The sequence below is a fragment of the Callionymus lyra genome, chromosome 5 (genome assembly GCF_982586985.1).
Source record: "Callionymus lyra chromosome 5, fCalLyr1.hap1.1, whole genome shotgun sequence".
Lineage (NCBI taxonomy): Eukaryota > Metazoa > Chordata > Actinopteri > Syngnathiformes > Callionymidae > Callionymus > Callionymus lyra.
Window position 1 is genome coordinate 19324271 of NC_141822.1, and position 19941 is coordinate 19344211.

A 19941-nucleotide genomic window follows, 5' to 3' on the forward strand; every position below is an offset into this window, starting at 1 on the left:
GAAGATACTGTGCAACTTTTAAAGAGCACATGTAATTAATGAAATGAATGAACACCATTTGAAAGTGAGTCTTTTATACCTTTATAAGTGATGGGCTGATGATACTTCATGAAGCACTGCTATTATTTTAAGAGCCCACTAGATGCACTATTTTTCTACAATTATTTTTACAAACAGTTTTTCTATTGAAACCTCATATCACTACTGCCCCCTGCTGTCCCACATTTAATGGGCATACTTAATTCAATTGTATATTAAAATGTTAATTATTAAATCATGTGCCTTTTAGTTATCTCTATTATCTATTATGGCAAAACTTTTTAATGAAACTGAAACAAACCTTTCCTTTATTTAACATCAGAAACTTTACATATAGAAGTTTAAAGCACAGAGTATATACTCCTGAATCCAGCCTGTCGTTCCTAAAAAAAAAAGTCAATTTTATGCCTGTTAAACTCATGGATTATAGACTCAATCTGGTCCATGATGTTATTTGAATGGCTCATGAGAGCTTGAAATGAACCACCACTCACATCTATAATGTACCTTTGAAATAAACTATTTATTACCAAGACTATTGCACTGATATAGCAGTTCATCATGTGGATAATAATCGACGCCTCATTTAGGTTTGTCCAGATTACATTTTTTTGTAAATAAATATTTCTTTTATCATGTTACTTTCACTGATTTATTACATTTAGAAAGGTTTGAGACACATGTGCCTTGCATTCTTAAAAGTGATATTTCACCCAAAATTGAAATCGAATGGCGCTCATTTTTTTTCGTCCTCCTCGTCAAAAAAGACACTTAAAAACGTCCAAATACCTACATACTGCACATCTTTAATGTCCATCCCCTCCATATTTTAAGCTTGTTTGTAGCAAAAGCAGGAAGGCGAAGATAAAACGAACAATGAGTAAAACACACGGGTTACACTGCAAATAATCCAAATTCCAGCATGAGAGTGAATGGGCAGCTTAAGCTTAATGTATAGTGTACTACGTTTTACAGTCAGTCTACTTCCCTAAGGTCACGAAAGGTGACCTTGAAAACAAGAGGCTGGGCTCTCTCTAAGCGATAAGGTGAGACGCTTGGTCATCTGGGTAAGGCTCAGAGTAGAGCTGCTGTTCCTTGGCATTGACAGCTGAGGTGTCTTGTATGTTTAGGACGCCTGGGAATTGTCCATGAGGGACACTGGGAACGCCTTGAGATCCTTCATGAATTGCTGGGTGAGAGAACAGTGTGGGACTCTCTGCTGAAGCTGATGCCCGACCACGGATAGGTTGAAAGATGAAAAAGACGAAGGAAAGTCATTTTTCATTCTGCGTAGAGGAAGAGAAGAACCCTCTTCACCTCCTTTCTAAAAATGATGGATCGAGTGTGACCTTTTACCGGCAGGTGACCTGCACGATATGCTGCGAGTCATTAAAGATGGATTTTAATCACGGATCGATATTGAGTTTTGACGGCACAGAGAAACGAAAAGTCCAGATCACTCCGGCGATGATGACACTTTTCGTCAGACATCGTCGCTCATTCTAGGATTGGCCCTTGCAGCCAAGCACAATGGTGCCCACTTTAAGTGCTGCCATTGTTTTGTTTTCTTTGGGGGGGGAGCAGAGAGTTGCCAAAGATATCAACCTCACTAGATGCTAAAATGTACTTAGAAAATACAACCTTCAATATTGATCATCCTCAGTGACATCATCATGATCGGAATCGTGTAATAACGATGTAATTACGCTCCTCTCGCTCCCTGAAAGGAACAGAAGAATGGCGGAGGGATGTCATTTCCTAATAGATTAATGCATCAGCATTTTTCTGACTCCATTACCTGAATGAGCTTCAGAGTCGCTCGCAAATTCAGAGTCCCAGCGGGCGCAATCAAGGATGCTTTAACTTCACGCCGCACGTATGAGTTCCTTGTTGCCAAACAGCTCGGGCAAACTATATATCTTATTCATGTCTGGCGTCGTGGAGGGAGATGGTCGGGATAGCGAGGAGGGAAAAGGGCATATCTGAGTAGGAGGATGTTTTATAAATCATTACTCACAGATTCAATTAATTTCATTTCATTAGTGGCTTCACGTCGATTCCGATATCCAATAAGGACGACGGGTTTGAAGACGTATATATTTATGATTTTGTTTTTCTTGTCCATCAAATTAGCCCCGTTCACTTCAGGGGAGCACGAGTACATATAGGATTCATACGACACTCATGCAAATTAGATTACAGGCGATCAATATTACCGGATCCATGCGCCGATCACGCTGACGCATGGCTGGATTGCTGCAGAGATCTTTCATAATGTACGGCAGGCGGGCGGAGGAGAGAGTAGTTTTCCAAAGCGTTAGCGCCCCTGTGGGTAAACGCCTCGAAGATTGCTTCAAAGATATTCAAAAATGTCTCGTTCCAAATTGCACTCTCCCCGTTCATTTGATAAGGCGAATTGAATAAAAACAGCAGTTCACATACAAGCAAATTAGACCACCTGGGAGAATAATCGTTCTGCCGCTCCCCTCAATTTACCGCAACCCTGTACTTTCACGGCCACGTTCGCACTTTTTCAAGGACGCCGGGAGAAACATTTACCGTGTCTGCTTTTTAAGCTTTACCTGATGTTTTCATCATAGATTAGATAATTCAGAGCTGATTAAAAGATTCACTCACACAGCATCCGTTATCACAGGTGAGAGGTGGGACGTGTGGATACCATCTCCATCTTCGCATGTCCCGGGTGCACGTGGAGTGCCCTCCAAATGAAGTTGGATTGCGCCAAAGGGACCCTTTGATTTAACTCCGGTTGTAAAGTCAACCCTCCCCCCCACCCCCACACACACCCCACCCCTTTGCTGCTTGGTCTAGTTATTGATTGTTTGCAGCCGTTTGCCTCGCAAGTCAAGCTCAGTGCAATCAGAAAGAGCAGTGAAAGAACCCCCCCTCCATCGCCCTCATCCCTCGATCCCACACCCCGACCTCTCCTTGTGGACTGAAGAGCACTGAATATTGAACTCCCTTCTTGTTCAATCTTCGGCCATCATTGTTCTGTCAATTACTGCAGCTCCTAACGACTCTCCGGAAAGAAGTAAAGCTGCCTGATGGACACATATTCACTAACCTCAACAAAGCACATTTAAATGTACTCACGACATACCACCAGAAAAATAAATCCACTTATAGGCCAAAGGAACATTTGCTGATTGTGTTATGAAAATTTAAATTCATAGATTAAGTTTGTTGAAACACAATGTCCTACACCTCAGCAACAGCACTTTAATAATACAGTAACTACAGAATCCATAGTATGAAAATAAGGCCCGTCGACATGATTGCATTTAATAAAGATCCCGGATTAAATAATTGTATTAAGATGATTTAAAACGCTAGAACCAGAGGAGCACTTGCAGCCTACTCATTAATAGATCCACTTTCTTGGATTTTAGCTTGGAGGGCTGAACCACTGAGTGTGGATGATGAACTAAGACAATAAAATTAAAAGAAAAACATCAAGGTGTAGAAGAACCTAATAGATGAAACAAAGGAATTATCAAAAATGAAAATGAAAGGTAGTTGATAACATTTGTCTTTTTTATAAGTAAGTAAGTAAGTAAATTATATTTATATAGCGCATTTCCGGATCAGGGTCACAAAGCGCTTAAACAATCAAAACAAAACTCAATAAAAGATATACTTAAAAGATAACACCGAGAACAACACAGGAGTCTCAGAAAATCAAGGAAAGGCCTGCACGAATAAAAATGTCTGTAGACTCCATCAAACAAATAGGGAGAGGAAGATTGTTCCAAAGCTTATCAAAAGAATGCTCTTCGCCTCCTTTCATGCATCAAAGATGCGCACACAAGAATTCCAAAAGAAAAAATCTAACAAAATTGCTAACTTGTCAAATACGTTACATTTCTCCTTCTGTTAAATTGCATGTAGACATTCGAAGTGCCTGTTCAATTGGGAAAACAACTAAAAACAACATTCTTCTCATTTCAAACGAATAATAGATAAATAAATGAATAAGGCAAGTAACACTGAAGGTTCCAATCATGAAAACAACCTGGAACAGGAAAGCTTCAGATTGTTTTTTTCAACCACCAGTGCAAGTAAAAACATCTTCAAGATCAAGGAAATACTTTTTTGTTATTACTGAATTTTTAACTTTTGTATTTCTAATTCCTGACATTACAATGAAAAGCATCATTCAGACTGGCTTTTAATCTAACATTCGTCCCACACATTCCTTCTACTTCCACACGTCCGTCATAAACTAATCTTAAAAGAGAGAAAAAAAAACATTAACCCCCATAATGTAATAACACATGACTATGAGTCTAATCCATTTCTCCCACAGTGCAATAATAGGATTTCCGCAGCAACAAAATCTTGAGTCTCATTTGAAGGGTAGGGGAAAGAGAAAGAGCCTGTCATTGTGAGGGGGTGAAGAAGTGATGAGAAACAGAAGATTGGAGCCCATACAAGGCTGGGGGCTATTATTACCACATCATGAGTACAATCAATCAAATTGGCTGAAAATGTACATGATGTTTCAGGGCCACTTAGACATGCATAATAAGATCATGAATACAACTCGGCTCCCGTGGCAATGAGTGGGCTGCTCAGACTAGGGAGGCCTCAGGTAACCCATGTGGAATTCAACACAGCATGCATGTATGCACACCGTCACTTCTGCATCGATCCGCACAGGCTTCCACTCGACTGGTTGTTGGAATGAAATGATTTATTGGATTTTCTTATTATATTTTGTGTCATCCGGGAAGACATGGGGTCTCCGAGATTTATGATGATGAGTTCAAAGGTATTCATCAAATACCGTCATGCTGTAAATGGGAAAATTGACGTGTTGACTTGCACATTATGGAATAAATTATTAATGGAAAGACATTATGGAATTTACAATGTTCGCTGATGTGACACCAGCTGTGTTTGGTGCTGATCCATACCATGAGTTTTTAGTATGACTCACACCAGGGAGATTATTCTATAGATCTTACAGGTTATTTTTCTCACAACTTTAGTTTTGTAAAATGATATCGGTAAACAGATTGGAATCCACTATAAAAACTATTAAGGCATACATGGGTTGGTTGCATCTTCTATTCTTGGTTCCATTTTAAAAAGTGAACCTAAGACAGTGGGTCTGAACATCCGAGTAAAAGTAATGAAATATCCGACTTTTGTTTAGATTTGCCATCAAGAAAGTTAGAAACACAATGGCACAACATCATAGGCAACCAAGGAATTGAACCAAGGGTCAACAATAGGTTTAAAAAAAAAAAGGAAAGCCAATGACAAAGTGGAAAAAAAGCCCAAATTACACAACAACTTTTATAGCATTAAAAAAAACACATTTACTGTCTGGTTAAAAAAAAGAAAGAAAAAGGTCTTATACACTCATTCCAATATCGACAAACACTGAAAGGTGGTGTTTTCTTTCTATCATTTTATTTCTAAACAAGGAAACTGTGACTGTGGATTGGCTTTAAACCTTGTAACAAAGTAACAAATGAATGACATGTGTTGTACAGTCCATGCTGGAAAGTGATTGTCAAAAGAGGTTACAAACCAAAAAAGGATGATGTAGTTTCAATCGTTCAAAAAGTTGAATAAGAAAGTTCCTCCAAATATTTCTGTAGCCAGTTTTGTTTCATACATTTAGTGATTAATAAAACAAAATTTTATTTGTTAAATTGTCTACCCATCACTAGATAGCTAAAGAAAACTTTGGTAGAGTTTTGCTTGTGTTAACAAGTGATGAAGCTTCATGAAGCAGTGTCCTTCATTTTAGAGCCCACTAGATGGCACTCTCTACTGTATTATCTTTCTATTTGGACATAATCTATTGAAAAATAATTTAACGATAAGGGTGCCACCTACAGAGAGCTCTATAAACATGACACTGCTTCATGAAGCTTCATTACCGTTCGCTACGTTGCTCTTGTCACATCGTCACCAGATTGTTGTGATGAAGAACTGATCGCCTGCAGGACTGTCTTGCGTCTGTCATCATGGAAAAGATCTCCATTAATTATGAACCGGGAGCGTGATGTGCCGTCCCACAGCAACAGCTAAATCGGGTTCATGAGCATTTCTCAAGAAGATCTTGATGTAAGATCTGATCTATGGAGATCTGCAGATCTACTTCAACATTTTTAAACTTCTATCATAACTAGTACGATAAAAAAAAATCTCTCTCTCTCTCCCTGTATATAAATATATATATATATATATAACAATTTAAAGAAACAATATTCCTGAACGACATCTCTTGCTTCCCGAGAGGGATGTGGCAATCCAACCTTTCAGCGTGTAATCTCACATTCTGGATGTAATACAGGAGCCGTGTCTTATGTAACAAGACTCTTTGAGGATTGTTCATCGGGGGAATTTTCTTTATTTCCTCGCTTCGGAGTATGCTAATCACCTCAGTCTAAAACAAGCTTCCCATTCCTCCCATTGATAATTGCTTCCTCTGTTTCATTGAAGCCCCTGCGGTGGCTCCTGTCACGTCCCTCAGCAGAGGGTTACAGCTAAACACGGAACGTCAAACCTTGATTTCATTGATTCACTGAAAAAAAAAAAAAAAGTCACCTGCTGCCACCAAAAAAGAAAAGGTTTTTATCAATGTTTTCTACCTGCAAAATCAAAGATTTACGCTGCACTTAACTCTTCTGAATCCCTCCTTAAACATTATTCAATTCTGCAATAAACAAAATCTGCATGAGAGGCTCTCTCAAACAACACTTGATACTGACATCTTCATTTTCCTTCTTCCAGACTTACACCTGCTGTGACGTTCAGTTTTTAAAGCCTTGCTTCTTTGTGCAAGTGTTGCGAGTCGCTGCGAGTTTTTGAGTAAACCTCCCATTTGCTCACAGTTGGAAGCCTGTCGAGCAACGGCACACAAATTGAACATGGCGACAGGTTTTGTGATCGCATTGACTTTGAAAAGCGAAAAAACTTTTTATTTTTTGTTGTTGTTGCTTGTATGGATTCTTCACTTCGTAATCATTGTCAGCGTGAAAGGACGTCGGGTACACACACTCGTTTTTTTTTGGAGGCAGCTCTTTGTCATTGATATTAATTCAATCTGATGCTGTGATTCAAGTCATCAAGCCTGTCCGAGTTAATCTGTGGCAGATTAGCCAATCTGAAACATTGGACGAGACACATTGTACTGCTGGAGTTTTTTTTTTTTTTTTTCCTCCGTTGCAGGTGCTGGCACTGCTGTTGGTTTAATGATTCACAAAGTGAGTTTCAATTGACATTTGGAGAAATTTGATGTTATGGGGTCGTTATCTATTCTTGGCCTCATAATTCCGGGTCTGCCATTTCGAGCACTCGCTAATGAAGATAATTTTGTACTAAAACTGAGTGATGGCAGGCTGCATGATTAGAACTGGGTATCAACGCTCCAGAGTTTCCTCACAAGTTCTATGTAGATTATGTTTATAGACCCTATTCCGGGGTAATTACTCTCCTATTATCAGTAATTACTAATCATTTTTTTGCATCAACATTCCTTAATTTGATGTAATAGAATAGATAATAATAGTAATAAAAAGAAAATCATAAGCATACGCAATTTAAATTCTTAATAAAGCCCAGAAGTCTTTTTTTGTCTTTTACATGTCACAGTTTCACTGTTATCACGTTCAACAAAATGTTTAAAAAATAACATTGTGATAGATGCAAACATCACCCTTGCCACTCTTGAACACATGTTTTGGCCAAATTCATCAAACTTCTGCATTATTTTCTTTAAAACTATCTAATCTTATGTTATAGGGAATATTGTTCATTCTATGCTTGCTATATTTTTAGGATCGTTCCACTACAAGCAGTGATTTACAGTGGGGTAGTTTTCACATTTTATTATCAGCGCTTGATGGAGTCTACTGACTCCTTCAAGAAACATCTTAAGACTTTTTTATTTGTTCAGGCTTTTCCTTGATTTTCTGGAACTATTGTTATGTTCTCAGTGTTATCTTGACCTTTAAAGTATATACTTTATTGAATATTGTTTTGATTGTTTAAGCGCTTTGTGACCTTGGTCTGAAAAAGCGCTATACAAATACAAATGACTTACTTACTTCCTTACATTAGAAATTGTACTTAAGCCCCTCCCACTGAAACATTTAGTATTTCTGGAGATTAATTCTTGTTTACCCCGACCACACCTGTGCTGTGATTGGTCAAGCATTAGGGTTTGTCACCGCATACAACAATCTTGAAATTATCCACCTCCAAGTAACTCATTGTATAAACACTGAGAGGCGTGATAACAGCTGGATGAAGGAGGAGTGAAGACCTTTATCACGTCGTATGGACTCGTAACCTATTGTTTGCTGACATTTTAGACCTGGGATAACTTTTTAAAGTTTTCACTTCCAAACATTGTCATGATGAGGGACTTGTATGGCATCTTGGAGAGGAAGACTTCAATATTTGGAATAATGAGAATCAGGAGAGATGGGTTTTTACATTAGTTCCCCTTTAAGTACAGAAATACAACAAAAGCATTATTAACTGTCTGATGAAACTTTGTGAAACGGTGCCATTATTTTCAGAGCCCACTATTAAGTTTTACTTTGAAAGGTTATTCTACTCTAACCTCACATTATTTAAAATGGACGGCGCCACCTACTGAACCGTAAAATACAGAGCACTGATTATTAACGTTCATCAATACAAAGCATCATCGTAATTGCAGACAACAAGAGGGTGTTTTAATTAAACACACTTTGCTAACACATTTTGAGAATAATAGAAGAAAACTTTGAGGAGAAGATCAAGTCTTAAAGCTGCTGTTGCCATTGTTGTAATGATGAAGTTGACTCATCTGCATCGGTGCATCAATTAAAGAGTTTAAATAATGCAAAGCGCAAAACTTTCCCGCATGGAAAGATGGTTTCATAAGTAGCCAGTGCCATGTGAAAAGATGTTACATAGAGTAGGAATTGGCGCTGAGAGTACTAGTAAGGTTGAATTGGATAATCTTTCATGGCACACCTGATGATTTCTCACTGCAATTATGCTCGGATGATTGGTCAGGAATTATGGGTCTTAGCTTACTAGTACACCAATTATAGTTGAAGGAAACATTTATTCCAATTGATAACTTACAATGAAAATGGAAGGTGAAGAACCCCATATAGTGACTGAAAAAGATCAGACAAAACAGTAATAAAACTTATTTAACAGCCAGGGATATAGTCTTTTATTGTATGACCTTAAATTGATCAAATGTTGGTGGGAAATAGACATTTTCTGGATGTTAAATTCTTATTCTATGTAGTGATTTCTGGACCTGTTTTAGAAGTTTATAGTCACTAAAACCAGTAACTGGACTGCGAACTTTCCAAAAGAAGGTCACATTTTAAATGTCACATTTAAATTTATTTTTTTCCTAACACATATGCAATAAGATTTAGATTGGTATGAGACTTCAGAGCCTACTACAATTATTATTGGACATGTGTTCATATAAATGATATGTGTATGCTAAAAGGAAAAAGACAAGTGTAAGTGGTTCAGTTGATGGGCATACGATGTAATTAAATGGCCGTGGTTCACGCTAAAATTCGTATTTGTCAAAAATGATGGATCACCTTGAGATTATATTTATCATTTTGAAGGAAAAAATGAGGATTTGGCAGCAACTTATCTCCCATGGACAAGCGCGCTAAGTCGCTCGTCCATCCGCTCGGGCTGATTGTAAATATTTGATTTATTCTTCCGTTTCATAATAGCTGCAGCTGCAAAGACGCATCTGTTATCTTAAAAATATAACCGACTTTGCAAACTTGTTGCGCATTCATTTTACTGGGGATTTTTGTGCAAAAAAAGATCAGTTGCATCAAAACATCAAAAAGTGGCAGGACCAGCTGCAGGTGATTCCACTCAAGTGAGACAGCCACTAATAATAAAATAGACAATTCAAAGTCACTGTTTCTCCTAATGGGAGTTTCTTGATTGCTGGAGAAAATAAAATAGTAATTTAAGAAGAACCTGGACCTCAGACTCCATCAACAACTGAGAACTCAACATAACATGATAGAACCTGAAATACTAACAAGATGGAAATCTTGTTTCTTTTGTTTTGGTTTTCCGCTTTTATGTGGAAATTTTCCACACAAGCCATTTTGTAAACATTAAATACTCTGGATATCACTCTTGAACTTTTTACCTCTTGTCATGGTATGATGAAGCTTCATGAAACAGTGTCATTATTTTTAAATACACCTTAAAATAATTGAATGTGTGACTTTGAATATAAGATACGTATTGACTTTTTGCAGGAGATTAAAAAAAAATGAATAAACACAAAAGTATAAAGAAAATAGAATAATAATTTAAATATAAGGTGAAAGTATCAAAATATAGGGGTGCAAAAATAAGTTATGGTATAAATCAGAAAAAAAGATAAATTAAATAATAATAATAATAATAATAATAACTTTAATATATTCCTCAGTTCAACTGTTAGTAGTTTGTGTTTCAATATATGATTTTCGGATTTTCATCCGAATTTGTGTTTAACTAAAGAGGAAAGAATCCGTGTAAATGTTTACTGCTAGTCCCAGATTATATACATATCTACTAACCAATACAAATATATCATATACTCCACATTCTTACAGGAAAACACAGAGACAATGTGAACTCTATATAGAATTTTTTTTTTTTTTTCTATTGATGTCGGGCCATGCATCAAAAAGTTAATCACAGCCTTAGTAAGGTTATTAAAGTTTGTCAATGGATTCAGAAGAGACTGCAAGACAACAACACATTTATGATTCAATATCATTTCCAATGGATCTATCAGGCTTAGAGTTACATTTACTCTGCAAAACAAAACTGCAACACCGAAGCTAATGGTCACACTTCAGTGGTGCAGTTACAGAGCAGGGACAACAGATTGTATGACCTTCGTTGAAGACTTGTGAAAAATTAATTATGTCCTCTCTGCGGGGCAGTGAGGGAGATGTATGTAAATGACACATGACTCGTCATTCATCATTCTCTTTACCTTGACAGCCAGGATGAAACAACACCATTCAGTGTGTGTGTAAGTGTGTTCCTTTATGTGTGCAGCAATTTTGCTTCTTCCTTGTTCATGCTGCGTTTGATCAATACAAGGCTTTGTTTCTGACCTCACGCATGAAACTACACATTTAAATCAGCAAATGAATGCAACAAAAGTCATTTTCTGTCCCTTTAAATCAATTTCTATCAGATCATATATTTTTTTCTTTTAAAGTTTTTGGTTAAAGAACAGAGGTGTTTATTTTTCTGGACAGGATGAGCTAGAGGCAAATTATAATTTTGTATTTCAGAAGTGACAATTTCCACGAATCAAAATTACCAAAGAAATTGTTTACTTTACATTGTTTTAAAGTGTTTTTAAACTTGTATTTAGGCCACTGAGAGTTGAAAAAGCCATATCATGTAAGAATCTTACAGAATTTAACTATAGTGCACCAATGAATACAAATATAAAATCAAAAATATTAAATATATATATAATCAAAATATAAAGGAGCTCAGTCACCACTGTCATTCTATCTAGCATTTTTCAAGCGGAAAGTTCTTCACAGACACTTTCAAAAACACATTCATTAGGAGGCAAATGTAATATACAATTATGGAAATTATCTTCTAAAATGCAACAAAAATGGTTTAAATTTAATTGAAATTGGACTTAATTTAATTTTCATGGGTTCTTTTGCCATTTTAATCTAATTTGAGTAGAAACAATATATACAAATATAATAGAACAGTTATAGATAGAACATTAATCACACTACAATGTTTAATCTTTAATTTTAAATATCTACTGTATGCATAAAAAGCCAAAATAATTTAATCTACCCAATCAAATAACAACCCACATCACAGGATCTGCATCTCTGGATTTTTCTTATTTGTATTCCAACTGAATCACCCATGTGGCTGTTCAGCAGGACATCCGGATATTTTCCTTCATGTGTTGAAATCAGACTGTGAGAAAAAGACATACCTTTGATTAAAACTGCTCTCCTTCCTCCGACAGTGGAGAGTGAGGACTCGATGACCTTCGCTCCTGACATCCTGACTCACGGACCACCCCACCGGGTTGCTGGCCTTGGCCCCGAGGAAAGCCAGGCCGTCCATCAGCCTCACCCTGAAGCACACGTAGAAATATTCGGGTTAGATAACAGGCTGGACTCTGGGCGACTCTGTCTGAGGAGCGACGCTGGGTCTGAGAGCACTCCTGTGTCAGAGCCCGTTTCAAGATTGCGCGGGACCTCTTTTGCACTCTTTCACTCCCTGACGTACAAAAACATGTCAGAAGAAAATCAACTGAAGTGGTACTTTCACTGACTTTTACAGAGGTCACAGAAATGTTCTCAGTTTTGCTCAAGCTCACACAGGAGGATCATTTAGACTACAGCTACAAAGCAAAGGATAAAAGTACAAGTTAGTTATCTTTATCTTCTTTTATTCTTCTGGATTCATATATTTATACATTTAAGAATTTTCAATGTCATTTCCTTAGACATGTAGCAATGAAATGTTGAATTACATGTAATAATGCCTTGCTCAATAGATGGAAGGATTGCTCCTTTACTGTGGAAACCGCATCTTTTTGTGACTTCTCAATATGAAACAATGAAGACAACCAAATTGTTGAACAAACCTCTCTTGATACCAAAATATAAATTGAAAAAATACAAAGGATATTGTCATCAATATCTTCATCTGCTCATTTTTCAGAGACTTAATGATTGAGGATGCTGCACCAATTGTTCCGTCAATCTCACTCTTTATTCAACACCTGGAGATTTATCTTGTGGAAGGGATCTCTTCTGCAACTTGTAAAAGGGACATTTAAAAAATGTTCTATCTGGGAATCACTGAGCCTGATCCTGTGATCATCAGATCATCAACAACAATAACAGAAACTTCCATTGATCAACAATTGTTTTGACTAAAAACCAAAAAGGATCCCTTCCGAAATTTGGAAATCACGCTTGCCTAGTACCCCTAGTAAGTAGTTACCCTAACCCTACTAGACCACTAGAAATACTTTGAGGGCTCATATGTTCGGTTTTGGTTGACAAGTGAATGAAATCCTCTTCTTTTTCTTGTCAAATTATGAGCGTTTCCTTAAGGTTTCAATACCAGGCTATTTTGGCAAAGAACAGACATTTGTCTTGGGAGTCAAAGGGACGTTTTTTTTTTGTGGAACTAGTTAAAATCCTAAACTAGTTAAAGGTCTTGACAAATTTAACTACGCATTTTGGAAAATTCATACTAAGTAAGAAACACTGGTCAGATACCTTGATGATCTGGTGTCTGATATTTCGACCCCTTTTTGTTGTCTAGCTTCCTGACAACACACAAAGAATGTCTCCCAAAGTTGAATCATCAAATGTAAGGTAAAATGTGTATTATCAATAAAGTATTTATCATAAAGCAATAAAGTATTGCTGTGGCTAATTGGAAAAAAACAATTTCCTGATGAAGACCTCCTGAGGAATCAATAAAGTTCTACCTAACCTTACCTAAAGTTAAACCATATACACTGAGCTTTTTAATAGCACGTGTAAGATGTGTTCCCCCCCCATGCACCTCGATCCAGATCCGACAAAATCAAAATATGTATTTTCCCTTCCAGTATTATACAACCTTTCAGTGCCTTTGGTCACAGACTGCAAGAAGCAAAGTGCCAAAACTTTACCTCTTCTGAAACATGGGAAAAAGCTTCCTTCACTGCTGTCACTAGAAATTACCATGAAGTACATGAACAGCCTTCACCACTCCTTTTACAACATGACACCACAGTCTTGTTCAAACTGCTGCCACAAAAGAGGACAGAATATTTTATCTGAGGAGGGAAAAGACGACACGTGGAAAGGGGAAACCAGATCTGAGGTGTAACACCCACGGTATTAGAAAAGCGATGCAAAGATGCTTCTATTCAGTGAAACATTGAACCTTCCTACCAGATCGAAATAATTGGCGACTGTCCTCATTCTGGATCTGCGAAAGACTTGTTGAAAAAAAAAAAAAAGACAAGAAGGAGAGAAAGCGTCGCGCTAACAAGTGATAATGACACGACAAACCCACGACGCGGTTCTTAGAAGAGAGCAGTCATTACAAGTTCCATGTTCAACCTGTCGTCTTTGATCTTATCCGGCCACTGAAGCGCTAATAACAGGCCTCGTACCGGGCGCCGCTCCTGACGAGCCGAGATAAAGGTTGCTGGTGTGGAAGTCACAAACAAAGAGGAGGCGACGACTGATGGCTGTCGTCTCTCCACTTTCTCTGGCTCTTGTTACTCGACACACATTCATTATGAGGACAAACAAGGAGTTGGGAGAATAGTGGCCAGATGTTTGGAAGAAAGTTAGTTTTACAACTGTTTGCGATGCTCTTATTTCGATTTAAATGGAATCAAATCAAGAATTTTCGGGGGGTTTTCCACTAGATCCTGTAATGAGTGGAATATGTTTGCTTTTGGAATATCAAAACTAAGTCAATGAACTTACCTTTTTTCATACATTTGAAAATGAGGTTGTAGTTTATCGCTGAAATGGCTGTGACTTCGCTAACAGTTAGTATTTGTTTGATGAAGCTTCATGATCAAGTGTCATAATATGTAACGTTCAGTAGGTGGCGCCATAAGTTTACAATTATGTAGGGTTTCAAAAAAATAGCCGTTTAAAGCAAAATCTTATAGAGCACAGAAATTGCCATCTAGTGGGTTTTGAAAATAAGTTTCAACAACATTGGTTGCAGTTAGGTCTATGGTTAGAATGTGGTTCAACCCACTAAATGTAAATGTTTAGTGTATTTTAGAGTATTTCAGACTAGCGACTCAAGCTCAGGCTTCTTCATCTCCGGCCAAACAACACACTTTAAAACATCCAAATACCTCTCTGGTACTTGTCTGTAATGTCTATCTCGAAAAGGAGTTTCAAAATTTTGAATTGTGTCCGAAAAAAAAAACATCAACAAGTTTATATTTTAAGCCTGGTTGTTGCAGAAGCTAAAAGGCTAACATGCGATACAGAAAGGATGTATTAAAGCGTTTCCAGTGAATACAGTAGACTGGAAGCGCTCGCAATATATTTAGTACTGAGCCTTTAAGCTTCTGCTACAAACGCTTAAAGCTTAAATTTTTGCCTTTTTTTGGAACAATTCCTCTTGTTGAGGCTTCAAAACAAGATAGACATTACAGGCGAGTACCATGACCTCCATTTGGATGTTTTTAAGTGTGTGTTTTTGGAAAAAAGGGGAAAAAAAATGAGCATTAGTCACTACATTAAAATAAACATCGATTTTTGCCTATAACTCTAATAGAAAAGGGACTAAAGGAACGGATCACTCTGAAAATAACCCCAACCCTCGGTCAACGTAAGGGTGAGTAGAACATTGTGAACTTGGGATATATAGATATAGATCCCACACTTGAGTGTCAATCAGATTTTGACATTAGAGACCAGCAAGTAAGCAGCGCAAAGTCAAAAGTAAAGGTTATAGAGAAGAGTCATTATTTATTTTTTTTAAAGTGGGGATCCTGAACATGCATCAGCACACGGGGTTCTGACATTAATTCCACGCAAACTAGCGTCACTAAGACATGATTTACAGACGACGCCGTCAGCCCGGACAGCTCTCGACTCCCTTTGATTGACGGGCGCTGAGTGACACAAAATGATGGCCGCCCCCAAACAGACATGTCAACTCAGCTTGTAGTCTGACAAAGCTCCAGCATGCGCAGGAAAACACCGGCGCGCATTAATATTGAACACGTCGGCACAGCAGGTCATTAGATAGAGTGTACGGAGAGATGTGGAGGTTGCAAATCACGATCGAATGTTTAAATCTTTGCATTGATTAGGTAATTTCAAGAATTAAGTTTCTCATTATAACTTTGATTGGCTATTTCATAAATAATGAAATGAAGGAGATGTTTAGGAATAGACATGCAGGACTATATACTAAAAGGTTGAGAAAGAAAAAGACTAAGTAAGGTAAGGTAAGGTAAATCTTTATTGATTTATTGATTGAAATTGTTTAAAGTAATGAGGTTCATGGATGTGGTAAAGGAGGAGGAGAAGAAGAAGACATGGGTGTCAAAAGAGGATGATGACGACATGTTAAGGTTGTTTTTAAAGTCTGTTGAATTTGACATAGTTCGAGATAGTCATCTCTTAAATTGGCGTACTCTTCAGTGTACTCAACTGGACGAATATCACTGTTTAATACAATAGTAAAGATAATAATAATGATGGTTCTAATAACAGCAATGATGCTGCTAATAATAGTTATTATTATTGTAATAATAACATTGACAACAATGAACATGATATAAAAATAATAATAACAATATTAATAATACAACTAAAATACTATAAATAATACTAATGATAAAAAATAATACAGGATGATAATATTGATAAAATAGACAATAATACTGACAATACTACTACGAAAAATCCTAAAAGTATTGTTTCTGTTCCTAAAGATCATAATTCTATGGATTCCACAAATCATTTATTCAATTCATAGCCTAACTGAGCATGTTTTCATGTTCTCAAGCCAACATTTTAACCGTCAAGACGAGTCAGAGCCATGAATCAGACACAGCATGTCTTTCTCATACCGTAAACTTTTGAATCATACGTGTGAATAAGGCGGAGATGCTGCCGTGTTGGTTTGTGTCAGGAAGGTTTCAACAAGATAGAAAAGATTAGATGTCGAGGCAGAGATAAATGGAAGTCTGATCTGTTTTGGCACCAACGTCGATAAAGAATCACAGATTCTTCTGGTCACTGTATCCTGTTTACGGCGTTGATAAGAAAACTGCTTTCCACGTTATCTGCTGGCATTACATGTGAATTGAATAAGAGGCGGCATCGAGGAGCGACTAAATCATCACGAGCCACTTTAATCGCTGTGACTTTTTAATTCTCCGGCACCTGCAGCTTTGAAATAAACACACAAGCTGTCGGCCATAGCAACCCATCTGACTCAGTTGGTACAAATTTTCTTCCTCGTGCCCTCTTGGTTCAAGGAACAAATCATCTCCATCAGCTTAAAATTAAATTACATAGCAACTGAATACAAGGGAAACTTCCCGGGAGCTGGTCCAATAAATTAGTAAGGTGAGTTGGCGCTGCGCTTCGAATCAATTATCTGAAGAATGCTTGTCGTCTGAGTCTTTTTAGGCCCGAATGGACACGAGCAGATGCCGCGATAGCAGGAGTGCTAATTTAATTAATGAGTTTGATGCTGTTCTCCTCGTTATCGGCACTAGTTAAAAGTGCTCAAGCGTGGAAAAAAAAAGCCGCGAACCGAGGACAAGATCAACATTCTCCGATAAACAGCATCCACCAGACAAAGCTCATCTCCACCCATGCGTTCTGCGAATCACTTAACTTGTTTGTCTCACTTCCATCAGCACTCTTGCTATCTGTCTGTTTGTCTTAATCCATTTAGAAGGAACGCTTTTTTTTTTTTTCCTCCGCACCTCACATCATTAACATTGACAGGGAAATTAGGAGGGGACCTGCAGCAACATGATAAAGAATAATCGTGAGGATTAGTTCGATAGACAAGGCCAAATAACAAACACTAGTGCTGCCTAGAGACAACAAAACCTGAGATTATTCATTGTTATTTTTTAATTAATTCATCTTTATTTTTTATCTTATCTAAAAAAAAAATGTTTTAATTAGTTGTTAATTCATTTTTGGTGCGAATAAAAACACACACATATACAAAAACTAGTGAAAATTTAGTTTAAATAAATAAAAAGAGTATTTCACCCTAACAACTTCAGCACAAATATTCAAATATATTTTTCAAAACTACGAATTGCAAAAAAACAAGGATACGTAAAATATCATAAGTAATTAATAATCATGATTATTATCTCTAAAAAATACTAGGGGTGTTAGAAAATATTGATACAGCAACATATAGTGATTTTTTTATGTATTATTATATATATATATTTTTTAATAATACTTCATTTGTAAATATAGTTCTCTTATGATTTACAGATCAATAAAGTTTGCTCCTTGATTTTCTGGAACTCCTGTTCTGTTATCAGTTTTATCTTTCCCTTTAAAGTATATACTTTATTTGAATAATATTTTGATTGTTTAAGCGCTTTGTGACCCTGGTCTGGAAAAGCGCTATACAAATAAAAATTACTTACTTACTTAAAATAAAATGTATATGCAAATATTCAAACTGTTTGTTCAGTTTTGTGTTGCAATTACATTTACGGCTGCTAGATGGCGGCAGTAATCACAACCTTTGCATCTAAAGAAACAATGAAATCCTTCTCACAATGCTACAAATATATTCTTGTTCCAACATTATATTGCAATATAACATATTGTTACCCCTTATTGTTACGATAAATCTGGTATCACCAGATTCTTGACCAATACACACCCCTAATAAATACATCTATTTTCATACATTTGGGTTGTAAGAGGTTTTCTCAGAACTATCTATGAAAGCAGTTTTCAAGATCAATGTATACCTAACAACTGACAAACAATAAAATAATTCCTAATAAATAATAAAAGGAGTCCTCCTATTCATATGAAATTTGAAACTATATAAATCCACTTAAAATGAATCAATACAGACCAGTTTCAACATGAGAATAACAAAACGGTTTACTTACCACAACAAGTAATAATAAAGATTGCGTATCGATTTGGACTCATTTATACAGCAACTTCAGAATGAAAGCAGTAGTGATCGTTCTCGTTTATGATTCTGTCTTTTGGAAAAATACCTTAAAGTTTCAGGAAATGCTGGAGAAGTATTTACTCTTCTGTGGCGTTTAGTAATTTTATCTGGATGTTGGAATGCGTTTTTTTTTAAGTCTTGCTAAAATACAGATAACTTGACTTTGTAAAATACAGCTTAATTAACTATCATGTCACTTTTATTTTTTTTTAACATTGCAAGGTAACGCTTGGTAGACATTTAAGCAAATCTGAATGCAGCAGAGGTATTAGTGGCTTTGTTTTTAAGACACTGTTCTTTGATCTAAGCTGTGCAAGCTAGAGTTCTAGCGATGAAGCGTGCACTGAGCCAACACACTTCTTGAATCTTAGAGGCATCTTTTTATTTTGTAATCCAAGCTTTGTTTTCATGAAGTCACACTGGTAAAATTTTTATTTATGACCATGTAGAAATTAGTTAAATGATTACGACCCACTTGAATTTTTATGCTCCATCTGCTTTACCTATTTTTCTTTTTAAAAATAAACAAACAAGCTGTTTGAAATTACAAACAATGACATGTTTTTCTTTAATGATCTTTGTCAAATCATTTCCACCAAATAAGTGAGGTACCGACCGTAAAAAATTACATCCGTTGCTACTTTAAACCTCTCAAACTAGTCTTAACCTTTCTTAGACGTCCAGTCAGGACCCGATAAGGAGCAGAATAGAAATAAGAATATTCTCTGCTCCTCCATAAGTATATACTTATATTATGATTATTAACAGAACTAACAGTTGCTGGATCAGTTATGAACAAGACTACTAAGAAGGTTTCATCAAACTCAAATATGATTTATCCGAGCGTCAGTGTCCTTATATTCTGGACCCACTAGATGGCGCTCTCTGCTCTCTATCAATTGCGTTGAACATCTATTCTATTGAAACATCACTTCATTTATAAACGGAGGGCGCCACCTACTGATCTCTTTGAATGACGACACAGTTTCATGAAGCTTCACCAGAACATCACAACCCCTTATCTATTACTTTGGTAGTTATTCGGGTTTAATCTTTTATGGGATAAAAGAATATATAATAGGTCAAAGCTATTGAAGTAAATCAAACTTGCGTTTACAAAATGTTTTAATCTATTATTAAAAG

General features: G+C 36.7%; 1 protein-coding gene across 1 annotated transcript in view; it reads right to left on the minus strand.

The window, feature by feature from the left end:
• The window catches only part of LOC148079687 (transmembrane protein 132C-like), a 158396-nt gene that overhangs the window by 44651 nt on the left and 93804 nt on the right, over window positions 1-19941 (minus strand). Inside the window, exon 4 of the mRNA XM_087791342.1 lies at window positions 12056-12199. Within this exon, the coding sequence (XP_087647468.1) occupies window positions 12056-12199 (144 nt within the window). The remainder of the gene's footprint in view (window positions 1-12055; window positions 12200-19941) is intronic.